This window comes from Malus domestica, chromosome 01 (genome assembly GCF_042453785.1).
Source record: "Malus domestica chromosome 01, GDT2T_hap1".
Lineage (NCBI taxonomy): Eukaryota > Viridiplantae > Streptophyta > Magnoliopsida > Rosales > Rosaceae > Malus > Malus domestica.
This window is the reverse complement of record NC_091661.1, coordinates 21,011,043-21,027,080: the sequence shown is the minus strand read 5'-3', so window position 1 is coordinate 21,027,080 and position 16,038 is coordinate 21,011,043. Positions and strand designations below refer to the sequence as shown.

The 16,038-nt window shown below is 38.4% G+C and overlaps 2 protein-coding genes, 1 long non-coding RNA gene and 1 other non-coding gene across 4 annotated transcripts; 2 read left to right on the top strand and 2 right to left on the bottom strand.

Moving 5' to 3' along the window:
• Positions 1–489: 489 nt before the first annotated feature.
• On the bottom strand, positions 490–574 carry TRNAM-CAU (transfer RNA methionine (anticodon CAU)). Its single transcript is given in 2 exon segments — positions 490–525; positions 537–574. It is a non-coding gene; the product is annotated as a tRNA-Met (tRNA).
• A 6,397-nt stretch (positions 575–6,971) lies between these two features.
• LOC108170451 (uncharacterized) lies at positions 6,972–8,474 on the bottom strand. The gene is made up of 3 exons (XR_003772152.2): positions 8,343–8,474; positions 8,213–8,275; positions 6,972–7,090 (listed from the first exon to the last, which is right to left on the bottom strand). It is a non-coding gene; the product is annotated as an uncharacterized lncRNA (long non-coding RNA).
• Positions 8,475–8,968: 494 nt separating this feature from the next.
• LOC103420407 (NAC domain-containing protein 5-like) lies at positions 8,969–14,664 on the top strand. Its single transcript, XM_070824594.1, has 8 exons — positions 8,969–9,596; positions 10,205–10,472; positions 11,047–11,506; positions 12,121–12,389; positions 12,900–13,046; positions 13,148–13,441; positions 13,627–14,055; positions 14,151–14,664. Exons 3-8 carry the CDS (start codon positions 11,317–11,319, stop codon positions 14,421–14,423), a joined length of 1,602 nt encoding a protein of 533 aa, XP_070680695.1. The 5' UTR covers positions 8,969–9,596; positions 10,205–10,472; positions 11,047–11,316; the 3' UTR covers positions 14,424–14,664.
• Positions 9,407–10,518, top strand: LOC139187514 (NAC domain-containing protein 14-like). The gene is made up of 2 exons (XM_070805487.1): positions 9,407–9,596; positions 10,205–10,518. Exons 1-2 carry the CDS (start codon positions 9,407–9,409, stop codon positions 10,516–10,518), a joined length of 504 nt encoding a protein of 167 aa, XP_070661588.1.
• Positions 14,665–16,038: the final 1,374 nt, after the last annotated feature.

The window sequence follows — 16,038 nt, the reverse complement described above, 5'->3', positions numbered from 1 at the left end:
GTTCTGCCAGGGAGGAAAAGCTCCCTTATATACAAATCCTAAAATAGAATAACGTTCTAAATATTTACAACTTTTTGGATAGTGACAATACACTGTTTTTGAAACCTGCCAGCACTGTTTTTGAAACCTGGCTTTCTTGTCTTTGCTTGAATGTCATGTGAATCTATGTTGTCTTGGTTGCTACAATGTTTGCCACATTTTCTTTTCCGTGTCAATGTTTTCTAAAAATGTCAATTTCCTTTTTCTTCTTTTGGATGTATGTTTTGGTGAAACCATATGAACTTTGCAGAATACTTTGGATGTATTCTTTGGTGAAACCACATGAACTTTGTAGAATACTCCAATCTTGTACGGATGTTTAAAGGGTATGATTGGCATTTTTAAAAACTTTTGCTCTGATGATTAAAAAAAAAGTTTTTTGGGGTTTTTGGTTAGTTTTTCATTAAAACTTAGAATGTTTTGTATAATCGCAAAAAGAAAAAAAAGAAATGGGGTGAGAGAGGCTCGAACTCTCGACCTCAGGATAACTCAGAAGCTATGAGACCTACGCGCTAGCCAACTGCGCCACCACCCCGCTGTTGTTCAAGGTCTGTTGATATTCTAAAAGTACATACAATTACACAAAATGGGCCATTTACCACCTATATGTCTTGGTCCACAGCTGCACAACCCACCTCAAAAATTTTGCTTGGTGAAAAACGGTTTGAAGGAGAGCTGGATTACCATTTAAATTTGATGCTTAAAGAAAGATTAAAGCGACCTTCCTAGGCACATTTACCGAATAATATTGTGGTTTATATCTTTATGCATAACACTCGGGTATTGAGAACTTAACAATCAGTACTCAAAATACTCATTTATTGCGTGGATCAATAATTTTGTGACATTTGTCTCTTGTTATGTGAATAACCAAATGTCTATCTTCTTCCTTGGAGAAATTTTTCAGGATACCGGGTACCCAACCTGACCTGGAGTACCAAGCCAACTACAGGCAGGCATGTGGCCTGCTTTCTTTTTCAATTAAAACAATTTCTGTGACTTCCAAAACGGTGGGCTCGATAACTGAGAAGATAACGGCCGTCATGGCCTCTGCACAGATCTTCTCAATTCCCTTTAGCTTTTTGCTCGATTTGTTTTTTTTTGTTTTTTGAGCTGGGTTTTTCACAATTTCAAACATTCATGCATTTATGCATAGTATGAATGTTTTGGGCTTTAAGAGGAATACATGGCGGCAGATTGCAATGACTTTTTAAGAAAATGCAATTTATTTTCCTTTAATTTCTCAACTGATTGGTATTCTTCGTCAGCGGTAGCTTGACAGAGTTTCTCTGATTCAGAGAGGAAGAAGCCGGTGAGGCTTTTTATTCCGATGATGTCGTCGGGATTTGGGGTGGGTCCAATGATGCCATCGACGGTGGAAAGGAAAGAGGTGGTCATTGCTTAACGTTTGTCGGAAGTTTTCTTGGTTTTGGATTGCGTGTTCATATGTATTTAAAGAAAAAATGTTAATAGTCATGTGTCCATCTCTTATTGCTCGGGTACACCAGCTATCAATCTTATGTGGAGTTCCCGGCTCCTTGAAAAATTTCTCCTTCCTTCATGGGAGATCTGGTCTATCCCTCGCCTCCTTCAGCTTTTGCCTTTGTTCCCCATCGACCCAACCTCGTCATCTTCGTCATTCCCACTCGTCTCTACCATCGACTCCACCCCCAATCCGTCCCCTTATTTCTCATGGCAGCCATGTCAGTGGGGGAGGAAGGTGACAACGAATCATGAAATGGTTTCATGGAAGGTTTTGTATTGATTGACATGGAAGAAGATGAGGTTGATCATATTTGCAACGGCACGGATAAGAGAAAACTAAAAAAAGGGGTGTTTGGTTATGAGTACAAAGTGGAATTAGTGTTTGGTTATGAATTTAAATGAACAGATGTTGTAATATTATTGAGCTATTGTAATAGGTCAGTATATATTGGGTACTGAATGATGTATAAGGGCACTCTAGATCACATTATGTGCCTCGAATCTCATGTGTTTAATCTCATTTGATCTCACATTGAGATGTCCTAGTAGAGAGTAAATGACATCTGAGATGAAAACCAACCAACCCTGGCAATGCCAATTGCAATAGAATCCGGAAAGGTGAGGAAATGGAAGAGGATTGTTTCAAAGCCAAAGTTTGTAGTTTTATACTTTCACATGTGTTGCTCCTAAAATTTGTCTCATTTTTAGCTTTAAATACACAGTAAACTGCCGATTTGGTCACTGATTATTATCTGAGTGAAATTAAGTCTCTAAACTATTTTTGCGATAAAATAAATCTTTAAACTCATTAAAAAACCTACTAACTTCATCCCTATTATAAAGATTCGAATCTATTTTATTTAATTTTATGTTCATTTAAGTCATGTTACTTACATGCGATACATTTTAAAAGGTAATATCGTCATTTTCTGATGGTTGAGTTTTTTGGCTCGTTTTTACGTTATCGAGAAATGTAAAAGGCTTAGTCCGGTGAACTATTAGTATTAGTGAAGCTTCAAGGACTATAGGAGTGTACACATCAATGCAGTTTTGAAGAATTGAAATAATGGATGACCAACTTGAACTTGATATTTCTTAGTACTTTAAACTCACACCCTTTCTATATGTTGCTTTAGAACTCAATTTTTAAGAAAAATATATAAGCTGTTGTTTCTCTATATATTCCTTCAGTACAAGGAACCTATATATATATACAAAAAGATAAAGTATATGTTGCAAGTTTGACAGAATCAGGGACCTGAAAACCTTAAAGAACCAAAACAGACGAAATCAAAAAGTAAATATTCAAAACGGAACAAAATAATGAATGGGGACCTGATCATCTTCTCTATTCAAAGAAGGAATTCCATCTAATTATTTAATGTGAGAAGCTTTCTCACGTTTCATAGGTTAGTGAAGGAGATTACTCCTTATCAAAAGATAAGGTTAAAAATCAATTTAGGTTATATACATTTAATGGTTGTAATAAACTAAAATATAAAACCACAACGGACAAATACATAGCAATTAAAATATTTAAATAAAAACATACTTACTCCAACAAATCACTTCTATTATTAATAAATGATAAGGAGATTCTCAAAAGTAGATTTCTCTATAAACTCTTTATCATCTCATATTTTTTTTTTTTACAGCGTTTTATAATATTGAAACAAAAATTAATGTTAAACTCTAAAGTGACAAAGGGACCATGAAAAATCTCACTTTAAGAAAATTTCCTTAGCATTTTTATCATTATTATTTGATTTTGGATTTGTGAGAAATGCTAAAGAAACTCTCTCAAAGTAGAACTTTTCACATACTTCCAACCACTTTACAATTTTATAGTAATTCTCGTGCCAAATTTATAGAACATGTTGGTACCACACATATTGGACCTCATACTTTGATACATTGGGCCTCATTACCCAGCACATATGATTATATAAAAGGAGGAGCCCCTTATTCTATAAAAGGGGACTCCTCTCCCCTCACAAATGGGACAAAGAAAACCCAACAGAGGGTAATACCCTCACAAACACAACAACACTCTCTTTCTCTCCCTGACTCCCCCTTACCCTTGTAATCCATATATACAGTTAGAAATACAATCAGTGTGGACGTAGTCCAAATCTTGGAGTGAACCACGATACATCTTGTGTTATTTACATTTCTTGCAGATTCACGGTCGGATTTACGTTATTCCAAGACCTCCGGTTTTGTGCATCAACATTTGGTGTCATTTATGAAAAATGATACAAAAAATTGTGTCGATTCTCTTTCATTTTTTCATATCCGCCGTGAATCTGCAAAACAGAAGAAACCAAACACCTACCGAGGGATTGAAGAACACACCGCTTTCTCTCTCTCTGTCCCTCTCATCATCTCTCTCTTAAAACTACTTTCTCTCTCTCCATGTAAAAGTTTCTCTCTCTAGAAAGCTGTTATTCTTGTTAATTTGGCTATCTGTTTTCTTTGTTTGGTCTGGTTTAGATAGAGAGAGAGGAGAGAGAGGAGAGATATAGTGTGTGTGCGTGTGTGTCTGATCGTTGAGAGGGAGATTCGGGTAAAGTGCCGGGTAGTTGAGGGGGCGAGGGTGAGTGAATGAATGGGAATTCCGGTGGGGTTTGCTAAAGTGACGCTGCTGACGACGACTTAACTTACTGTCTCTCTCTCACCGGCGACGGAGCCATGGACTTCGATGCCGGAATTCCCATGTCTCGAGCTGCCGCGCCAGTCACCGACGCTCGCTCACTGTCAGCCTCCTTGACCTAAGAAAGAAGAAGAAGCAAGCAAGAACCAGGGAGAAAAGGCGAGCGAGATGTCGTCTTCAGACGATGAGGGTTTAGGGGAGGAGTACCTCTTCAAGATCGACGGCGACTTTGTGACGGAGACAATCAGCATAGGCGGGACTTCGACGAAGAGGATTGCCATCGGCTGTGGCCACACCAACGAGGGCCTGTTCGTCGGAGCAGCTGGGCTTCTCGGACTCGACGGCGGCTCACTCTCGTTTCCATCCCAATTCAAGTAGCATGTCATTTTCCTACTGCCTCATGGACCACAACTTCGACTGGTCATTTTCCAACTCGCTGCTCCGTCCCAATGCCGTTACAGCTCCGTCACGCCGTAACTCTCAGCTGGACACGTTCCACTCTCTCGGTCTGACCGGACTCAGCGTCGCCGGCCTGGATGCTTGACTCGGAAATTGCAGGACTGACAAAGGTTGGCCAGCTACTTGAGAGGAAGGGAAAAGAAGCTTTTGGGTTCCCAATACAGAGATCCCATCTCTTTAGCAAGATAAGATCTTTTTCTTTATTATTTTATTACTTTATCATTATTTTGATAAGATATTTTGCTTTACAGTATGCATATTAGAGACCACATTATTTCTTTCATGGCTGTCATCACGTTCCACTGCTTGTGCAATAGCAAACGAGACCACATTATTATTAAATAGTTTATTATTTAATTATTCGTGAACTAATTTATTATTTAATAGTTTATTATTATTTTGTGTTGATGGACGCTTTACAGTATGCATATTCTTTGAGGAGACCACATCATTTCTATCACACTTATATTTTAATGCATAGTTAGCAATATATTATTTGCTTTCATGATCTGTGTGCATATAGTGCGGCACCTCACAATATCTGCTTTTCCAGTACTGCTGTGTACTAATTATGTCGGGTCACGACGCATACACATCATTACTACTATCAGTATTTTACTGTTATACAAATTGCATTACTACCTAAACGAACGGGGTGACATGTTATAATAATATGTTTTACATTATTATTAATGATTTATCACATGACTATTTTCCATAACATGTGACAAGTCTGACCAAATTACACCTTTTATTATTTGAATGTTAAGGTGACATAATTTTGGAGGTTCATGGCACAGACTTTGTTGATCAACATTGTTGCTAATTAAAGAAGCATACCGATACTATTGATCAGCCTATAGATCACTGAGCCACATGCTTATGGTGACAAAGATTTAGTCCAACGATGATCTCTTGTCGGACCGGACGCCCACTTGCTCGGACATTCGCTTATTGGGACACCTATGTGCCTGGACCCAACTCGATGACCCTACAGATAGCCCCAACTCGATGACCCTATGTATGGCCCCGACTCAAAGACCCGACTTGCGGACCCGATCTGCGAATCCGACACATAGACCCAATATGCAAACCCGACAAGCGGACCCGAGTCATGTCGAGAATCAACTCATACTGAGTGCATGTTGACATAAAGTAGATACTTGCAATGAGGAATACCACGAGCCGAGCCGTCTCGTAGTGAGTATAGCCTCTAGCCAAGCCGCCTTGCAACGAGCATCGACTCCAGTCGAGCAAACGCCTCGCCGCGAGCATAACCTCTAGCCGAGCAGCCTCGCAACGAGCATCGCCTCCAACCAAGCAGTCTCGTAACGTGTGATACCTCTAGCCGAGTATTGTTTTATGTTGAGTATTGCCTTGGGTTGAGTACTAATTCAAGACATCTAGCCACTTCGGCCCGTACATGGATTGGATTTGAAGTCTCCAGCCAAAAGACTCTCTTGACTGAAGACTTGGGGGACTACTGTTGGTACCACACATATTGGGCCTCATACTTTGATACATTGGGCCTCATTATCCAGCCCATATGATTATGTAAAAGGAGGAGCCCCTTATTCTATAAAAGGGGACTCCTCTCCCCTCACAAATGGGACAGAGAAAACCCAACAGAGGGCAATACTCTCACAAACACAACAACACTCTCTTTCTCCGGGGGACTCCCCCTCACCCTTGTAATCCATACATACAGTCAGAGAAATACAATCAGTGTGGACGTAACCCAAACCTTAGGGTGAACCACAATACATCTTGTGTTATTTACATTTCTTGCAGATTCACGGTTGGATTTACGTTGTTCCAAGACCTCCAGTTTTGTGCATCAACAGAACATGATGCAAAATATGAGATGATAAAAAGTTCAAAGCCCACTTTTAAGAGAATTTACCTATACCATTACTCTTGGATTTGTAATTCAAGGAGTAGGATTCTTTCCCATCTTTTTTTCCCTTCCCTTCCCTTTACTCCCCTCCTAATTGAACGGTCACAGTTATGCCACGTCAACATCTTATATTAATTTTTACAGCAAAAAATATATAAAATAAGAGAATATGAAAGAAGAGGATGGAAGTAGGGGTGGGCACGGTGCGGTTCAGTGCGGTTTTACCCCTAAACCGAAACCGGAACCGGAACCAGAAAATATCAACGGTTCGGTTCGATGCGGTTCCGCTTAAATTTATTACTAGAACCTTACGGTTCGGTCTACACCGGTTCCGATTCGGTTCTTGCCGATTTATGGTTCCAAATATTAAATTATTTGAATACCAAATCATCATGCATTCAAATACATCTCCAGACTACTAAATATGCTAAATATGAGACAAGATAATTAATCAAGTACAATTAAGTTCAACTAACCTGGAACTGTAGAAGATAATTAATCAAACAGTAGAAGACAAGAGTGTGCAGATGCCCTCCGCTCCAAAATTTCACGAAAAGCTTCAAATGGGAAACAATAGAAGATAATTAATCAAACATCTGTACGCTTCAAATTGAAAGTGGACACAAAATCTTTATTTAAAAGGACAGAAGGTTTAAGCATGATATACATGATACGCCCTCCCAAGATGAAATGAGAACGATAGATTAGGTCTCAATCGTCTATTTGCGAATGGGCTAAGTAATGTATATGCCTCAATGCCACTGTACATGGAGGACATCCATTCAATCAAAATGACCCCAATTAGACAATTACGTTATACTACTTTTCATTTTATATTATTTCTGTTGTGGGGGTACTCTTAGTTCTCAGCTTCCTCAATTTGCATTATAATAGAAAAAAATAACATTACTTATTTCAATTCAACCATACAGTCCATGACTCCATGTAAGAGCCAATATCATACACCTCCAAAGAGCCACAACTTTCTTGTTACCTCCCCAAGAACAAAGCATTATATTCCAACAAAAGATAATAATCTCAAGGGCAAGCCTGAAAATACCAAACATCCTCAAAACCAAGACTGTCTTATGAAAGAACAATGTCGAGAGAGGTGCCCATCTCCAATGTGGAGATGAGAAATACATAATCTTTTGTTCTTTTAGTAGGAAACAAGAACTTATTACCAAATAGAACTCGTGAAAAATAAAATACAAGATATCAACCACAAGAGAAAAACAAAAACCAAGGTCCAAAACCGTAAACATAAATCCTATGAAACCCAAGTGTTCGTTCGATAAGCACAGAAAAAAACAATAAAAATCATAATCAAACATCTGCACACATCCAATTGAAAGTGCAACCTAAAGGCTTTCTTCTAGTTGATTGACCAGAAATGCTGATACACAACTCCTACCACCTTTTTATTTTCCAGTTCCATGTCTACTCCAAGTCCCAAACTAGATTTCTTAAGAAAATCGTGTTCCTGCCCTCCCACTCCCCAGATGTTAGCACTTCTTACAACCCAAACCAAGGAAATAAAATAAATTCTTTTCAAAATCAAAGTAATTATAGTTCTGAGGAAGCATATGCCAATATTACACGGGGTCATGAAAGCTTCATAAAAAAGAGGCAAAAAAAAAAACCCAAACCTTGAAAAACAAAAGCTCAATGAGCTATACCGTTCTTGAAGATCCTTTCGCGAGAAGCTAAGATATCACTCTGCGTGGAAGCCATGGGAGCACCTGAATCGACAACGCAATCAATCACCATTCACCAATCCGAAAACAAAGTTTCAAGAAATGATCGAACCTGATAATTCGGATGCGATGCGGTGGGGACTGAAGTGGGGAAGGTGAGTGAAGCAAGATGTCCTCCGCAGCATGCAAAGAAGTGAATGCTTTAGAGACTTGACGAAGGGGTGTAGAGAGAGAATATGAGAAAAGAGAGAGAAAATACCAAGGATGGAGGACGGAGGACGAAGCTGTCGTGGAGGAGGGATGACAAGGGTCGTCGCAGAGAGCCGCGAGTGAGGTGGGCGGCGACTCGGCAGAGTGAAGAAGCCTACAGGAATGGAAGTCTAAAAGTGTGAAATGGGCGATGACTGATGAGGCCGTGAGTGAGGATGAGGGTGGGATTCACTGCTTTGCAATTTGGTGAAACTAATTTTTCAAACTAACCTATTATATCATGACATGTGTGCATATATATAATTAGTTAATTTATTATTAATAAAACGGTTCGGTTCGGTTCCGGCTGGTTCCAGTTCATTTGAAACCGGAACCAAACCGGTTTGAAACGGTCCGGTTCGGTTTTTGACTCAAAGTTGACTTTTCCGGTCAACACGGTTTTTTTTCATACGGTTCGATTCGGTTTTGCGGTTTGATGGTTTTTATGCCCACCCCTAGATGGAAGGGGATGAAAATAGAAGGAAAGAAAATTCTATTCCATAATTTAATGTAGGAAAAGGACCCGGAACTTTTGACAGATTTTATGACTTGGGGCAGATTCCAAAATGTAAAATATTCTAAAAGCTAAACTTCCCAGAAAAGTTAAAAAAAAAAAAAAAAAAAAACTTCTCAGAAAAGGAAAACGAACTTCCAAGAGGGGTTTGATCAAAAGCACAAAATATAATAATTAAAGAGAAAAAAAAACGCGTGGCATGTCTGCAGGGGCTGGTGCTGCTTTTTCAGCAGCCAAGTCCCGTTCCTCCTTAAAAGCAGAGTTTAACATCTTCTTCCATTAAGCAGAAAAGCAACAACCGAAAACCGAACACTTTGATCAAACCCAAGTCAGTTTCAGTACTCTTTCTCCTGTGTTTCTAATCCTATACAAACCCACCCACCCAGATTCCGATTCTTCTTCATCAACGATAGATGGCTGCCAATGGAATCCACTTCACCAGAGTTGGTGACGTGTTGTTGCCAGTGGGATTCCGATTCCGCCCCGCAGAAGAAGAGCTGATCCGCTATTACTTGCAGATGAAGCTCGAGGGAATGGATTACGTTTTCAGCCACGTCATCTGTGAAATCAATATCTGCGACCACGAGCCAAGGGACTTGCCTGGTAATTATTTTCAAAACCCAGGTCTTATATTTTCATTATTTTTCTTAGTTCACTGTGTCTGATAATCTGAATTTGCCATTGGGTGTTTGTGTTTAATCCAAATGTAAATTAATTACCAAACCCAGTTCTTAATTTTTTATATTTTAATTTTGCTGAAATTTTTTGTAAAATCTTTGAATTTGCAGTTCAATGAGTCTGACACTCCGTTTATGCAATTGCGTTTAGTCCAAATGTAACTTTATTATCAAACCCAGTTCTTAAAAAATTCAATCTTTTTATTTATTTTTTTATGAGAATTTTACTGAAACTTTTCAATTTGCAGTTCAATGAGTTTGAATCTCTGTTTACTGTTTAGGAAATTGGGTTTAATCCTAATGCAACTTATTACCAATCCCAGTTCTTAATTAAAAGTTTTCTTTTTTGGGTGACAATTGTACGAAGGCCAGTGATTTCTGCACTCTTCTGTGAGTTGGAAAAATTATAAAATGTTCATTTTTGAGGTGTAAACAGCTGAAAATGCAGTGCGAAAAACGCTACCCCTTTCCTTGAATGAGTCTGATAATCTTTATATGCAATTGGGTTTGAACCAAATGTTGTGTTTTATGCAGGGCTTTCACTCGTAAAGTCGGATGATCAAGAATGGTACTTGTTCAGCACTTACAAAAAAAACAGCAAAAACCAGATCGTAAGGGCGACGAAGGAAGGCTTCTGGAAGGTCACTGGTGAGCGAAAACAGGTCAAGACTGAAGACAAAAGAACTGTCATCGCTGAAAAAAGGATTCTAACTTTTAAGCAAGGTCGTGTTCGGAATCCCCAAAAGACCGACTGGGTTATGCATGAGTATTACATCCCCAAACCAATCCTAATGATAATCAGGTCACCATTCTTGTTCTCTTTTTTTGGGGTTGTTGTTTCCAAATAACTATATCGGAATGCTACCGACCTTTTCAATCAGACTTTTTCGATCTACCTTATTTAGTCTCTTTTCCATCTTACACATCTCCAACGGAGGTTGTGACTAAATTAGCAAATTAAAGAATTAGCAACTTACACTGTATACTTATAGGGTAATTGCTACTTTTTCAAGTTATAAATTAAGTCTCGCAATATATTTCTATCCAAAACTATTTGTTCAGTAAAGAGTTTGAAAATAAAATTTAAACCCACAATTATGATAAAGTTAAGACATTTTCCAAAAATAAAAATACAACTTTTATTATCTATTTGTATCATATTTTTAATTGAGTTGAAATCTACATCGTTAACGGAACCCAACTTTACTAAAAAGATGATATAAATAATAGTAAAAATAAATACTCAATGCAGTATTAATAATTGGTATGAAAATTTTAGTACCATAATCGTATCGAACCCATTCCTAAGTATTATTCTTGAAAAGAAAATTTGCTCAACTCGTTTGGAGATGCTGACATGATCCCTCGCTTCTCAGTGAGTTCCCAGGAAACAGACCCAGCCATACAGCAAGCGGTCCCACACGTAGGACTCCTTAGCTTCCCACCAAACGCCACGACAACAAAAATTCCACATCCCATGAAAAAGCAGAAGCAGAAGTTTAATATGTTCTTCCATTAAGCTAAAAAGCACCCGCTGAAAGCCGAAGACTTAGATCAAACCCCAAGTCAATGTCCTTACTGTTTCTCCAGTGTTTCTAATCCTATACAAACCCACCCAAATTCCGATTCTCCTTCATGAAAGATAGATGGCTGCCAATAGAAACCGCTTCACCAGAGCAGGTGACCTGTCGGTGCCAGTGGGATTCCGGTTCCGCCCCACAGAAGAAGAGCTGATCGACTATTACTTGCAGATGAAGCTCGAGGGTGAGGATTACCTTGTCAGCGAGGTCATCCGTGAAATCAATATCTGCAACCACGAGCCAAGGGACTTGCCTGGTAATTGTTTTCCAAACCCAGGTGTTAAATTTTCATTAGTTTTCTTAGTTCAATGAGTCTGACAATCTGTATTCTCCATTGGGTTTTTGGGTTTAATCCAAAGGTAAATTAATTACCAAACGCAGTTCTTAAATTTTGTTTTTTAAAATTTTCTGAAAATTTTAGTCAAAACTTTGAATTTGCAGTTCAATGAGTCTGATACTCTGTTTATGCAATTGGGTTTAGTCCAAATGTAACTTTATTATCAAACCCAGTTCTTAAAAATTTCGATCTTTTTATTTGTTTTTTATGAGAATTTTACTAAAACTTTTCAATTTGCAGTTCACTGAGTTTGAGTCTCTGTTTACTGTTTAAGAGATTGGGTTTAATCCTAATGTAACTTATTACCAATCCCAGTTCTAAATTAAAAGTTATCTTTTTCGGGTGACAATTTTACGAAGGCCAGTGAGTTTAGCACTCTGCACTCTTCTGTGAGTTGGAAAAATTATAAAATGTTTATGTTTGAAGTGTAAACAGCTGAAAATGCCGTGCGAAAAACGCTACTCCTTTTCTTGAATGAGTCTGATAATCTTTATATGCAATTGGGTTTGAACCAAATGTTGTGTTTTATGCAGGGCTTTCACTCTTAAAGTCGGATGATCAAGAATGGTACTTCTTCAGCACTTACAAAAAAAACAGCAAAAACCAGACCGAAAGGGCGACGAAGGAAGGCTTCTGGAAGAGCACTGGTCCCCAAAAACTGGTCAAGACTCAAGACAAAAGAACTATCATCGGTAAAAAAAGGATTCTAACTTTTCAACGAGGTCGTGTTCGTAATTCCAAAAAGACCGACTGGGTTATGCATGAGTATTACATCCCCCAAACCAATCCTAATGCTAATCAGGTCACCATTCTTGTTCTTTTTTGGGGTTATTGTTTCTGAATAATGTTATCGATATGATGTATAATTTGCAGCACTGTTTAACAATTTTTATGAGGTAAGTTCTAAACTGGAGGCTTCAGGAGTTTTCGTTGTGAAACCGAAGCCTATTTGGTTTGGTTCGAAGGGTTTTTGGTTTTGAAATGATTGAATGGATCAAAATCGAAACCCCTTTGAGCCAAATTGGTTTTAACATAAATGTGCAAAGGTTAATGATTTGTGTTTTTTTTTCTTGAACGAACGATATTATCTACACTAGGGGATAATGGAGGGGGCTAAGCCTCATAATAGGCTAGCAATAACGTGGTTCAAATTCGCATTTGGCGAGTAATTGAACCTAAAACCTCTCACTTACAAGTGAAGAGGAATACCACTAGACCGTAGTACTAAGTGGCCTTTTGGTTTTGAACCCTTGTTTAATTTTGTGTTGCTGCCACTGCATTACATGATTTGTTTTGCAACTTAATTGTGCAGAGGGATTTCGTTCTCTGTTGCATAAAGAAGAAATCAGGTGAGAATGTTTATGCTGCAAACTGTGATGAAGGTGAATCTGGTACTTGCAACAATGAATCTGATTTCGAAAATCAACTGCTACTAGCACCTGGTATGGATATTGAAGAGGTGAGAATGTTGAACACGAATGCTGATTAACGTCTTCGTATATATAAACGGTGCAAAAGAAACTGATTTAAAACCTTGCTAAATTATGGTTCACATTGTAGGAGCGTACTCAGCAACAACAAAGCATGGACTATTTTGAGAGGGAAAAGGTTCGTATGCTTGCAAGTGCCCCTGGTAATAATGATTACCATGGGTTACAATCTGCATTTGGAGCTGATGGACCGGATGATACGTTCGAAGAGTTCTTATGTTCAGTTATTGTTGACGGGAATCAGGATGAAACAACTCATGCTAACATCTTCAACGACTCCACTCCGCCACAGCCAATTATGAGGGTGTATTTTGAGGATGAAGCATTAAGCAGTGACACAGACCCAGAAGTACTACTTGCACAGGTAACCCAAAAAAAAAAAAAGAAAAAAAACACGTTTCCCATATAAAAGAAGCTTAAAATATATATTGTTTCGGTGTGTTGGTAGTTTTCACTGGCAAACGCTAAAACTTTGCTCAACTTTTTGGTGCTGGAGGCTTTGGAAACACATTCATGTTTTTAGACTTTTTTTTTTTTTTTTTTTTTCAGGAAATAAGTTTACAAATGCTTAGTGAGCCACCAGTTGATTCGAGCCACTCCAGAAGAAAGGAAGGTGTAATGCTTTACCAGACACAGGCTGCTTCCTCTGTCAATGTAGTACCTAAACCTCAGACTGATCGTCTTCAAGTAGTCACTGATGAACATTCTGGTACACATCGTAGTCAATTAGTTAATGACAAGCATTCTGGTACACATCAAAGAACAAGCAGGCCGCAACGTGAATCAAGACACAATAATGCCTTAAACGTAAAGAATGCTTCCCCTGTGGATGTAGATGCAGAATTACGTCAGATTAAATGTATTCGATTAGCCCCTGATGAATACTATAACAATGAAAGAACACGTGGAAGAACATATCCAACAAGTACCCTCGAAGCACTAAGCAAACAGAAAGAATTAAAACAGCAGCAAAGCAAGGTGAGTGAGAGAACCCAAAACTGCCGCACGTAGAATGTGAATAATGATTCTTTGTAGAGGCTATTTCCACAACTTAATTTGGTTTATTTTTGCAGGCGAAAGAAGTTGCAGAGCGTCGAGCTGCTGTTGATTTTCCCCCGAAGAAGACCTCTGTAACAAAGTCTAACAAAGAAGCAGATGTGGCTCAAGGCAATAATGCAGAAAAGGGTCTGAAGCAGATGCAGAACGCAACAACCGCCGGCAATTGGAAGGACTGTTTCATTTCATGGGAGACATCCCCTCCATTAACAAGTCCCCCATCGGTGTACCTTTTCAACATGGTTGTAGTTGTAGGCTGCGTTTTAGTTTTATACGGGCAGTGGTGCTAGAGGGGTTCTTTCGCCAGAAAATGGGTTAGTTTTTGTTGTCTGTCACACAATGAGTAATGCCATACTATCTGGTTACTTAATGCTCCTCTAAAATGTGGGAGTACCAGCCACAGTTTGCAGTGATGAAGTGTTTATATTTGGTATAGCCTATGGAGTTGACTTTTTTTCTTTTTCTACGGACCAGATGTAATAATGGATGGCTAGTCCTGTAATATCAATATAATATATTGTTTTTACTTAATCATTTAGGAACCAGGTGTCACGCCCCGATCCCAACATACATCGGGAATCGACATGTGACAAGGAAATAAAGTTCGTTGAATACGGTATAAGTTACGGAATGAAATATTTTAACCGATAAACCAAAATAATATGAAGGTGGCTAAGTTCTCCACAAAATATTTTCAAATATGTACATTCCAAAAAGAAGCATAATCTTTGCTTTACTAAGAACAAGTTTGAGATGCTCAAAAGAAAGTCCCAAAGATAAAATACAAGATAGGTTATAGGGGTAACCTAGCACTCCAAATCTCTGATAACTGTACCGCTAACCCACCTACGAACCTCTCGAAGCTACTCAGACTTGTTACCTGTAAGATCAGTGCCTACACCATCATAATGGTGCACCGGGTAAACAACAACTTGGATAAGCTACGAAGCTAGTGTGAGCGACACATAAAACAAAGTATATGATACTAATAATAAAATCAACCATCATTCACAATTTATAAACCTTGAATATAAATCATTCATAAGAAATCGCTACCAAACCTTCAAGCTCCGAAGGAGTCACACATACATCCAACGAGTTTTCCAAATCAAAACTCAGAGTTCTCAAAGCCACATTCACAAATACATTCAAAACGTGAGTTAGAGTGATGTCGTTCGGCTGAAGCCTACACAAGTAACCAAATAGGAAGTGGCCCCCCAAAGCGGATCAACCAAGCAGAGCCACCCCTGAGAAAATAATCAAATAGGTAGTGACCCCCCAATGCGGATTAACCAAGTAGAGTCACTCCTATAATTATTGGAAAGTGATCACCCAATGTGGATTAACCAAGCATGATTACCTTTAAATGTGTATGGCCATACCTAGGATATAAGGATCGCCCAACGCGGATTAACCAAGCGCGATCCACAAATAGTATGGTCCCCTAACGCGGATTAACCAAGCAGGACCATTGCTATGTGGTACAGACTTAGTGTCACCTAACCCCATGACACTAGGGTAATGGTACTTTACAATCCATCATTTTTATCAAACCATCAAATGTATATTCCAAAACACAATCCATCATTTTTATCCACCATCAAATATATATTCCAAAACACAATCCATCATTTTTTTTTATCAAACTATCAAATATCCAAAACACAATCCATCATTTTTTATCAAACTATCAAATATATATTCCAAAACACAATCCATCAACAGTTCAAATATCCAAGTCACCTAATATTTCATAAGTAGATAGACGGCAACTTAATAGCAACAATTATTTAGCATTAGAACTATTTTAAGAATCCATGGTGTAACCACAAAGTTTATTAGCACAAAAGATTTCAAAGCAATAACCATATCACATAGATTAGAATCACTCACTTGAGATCCACA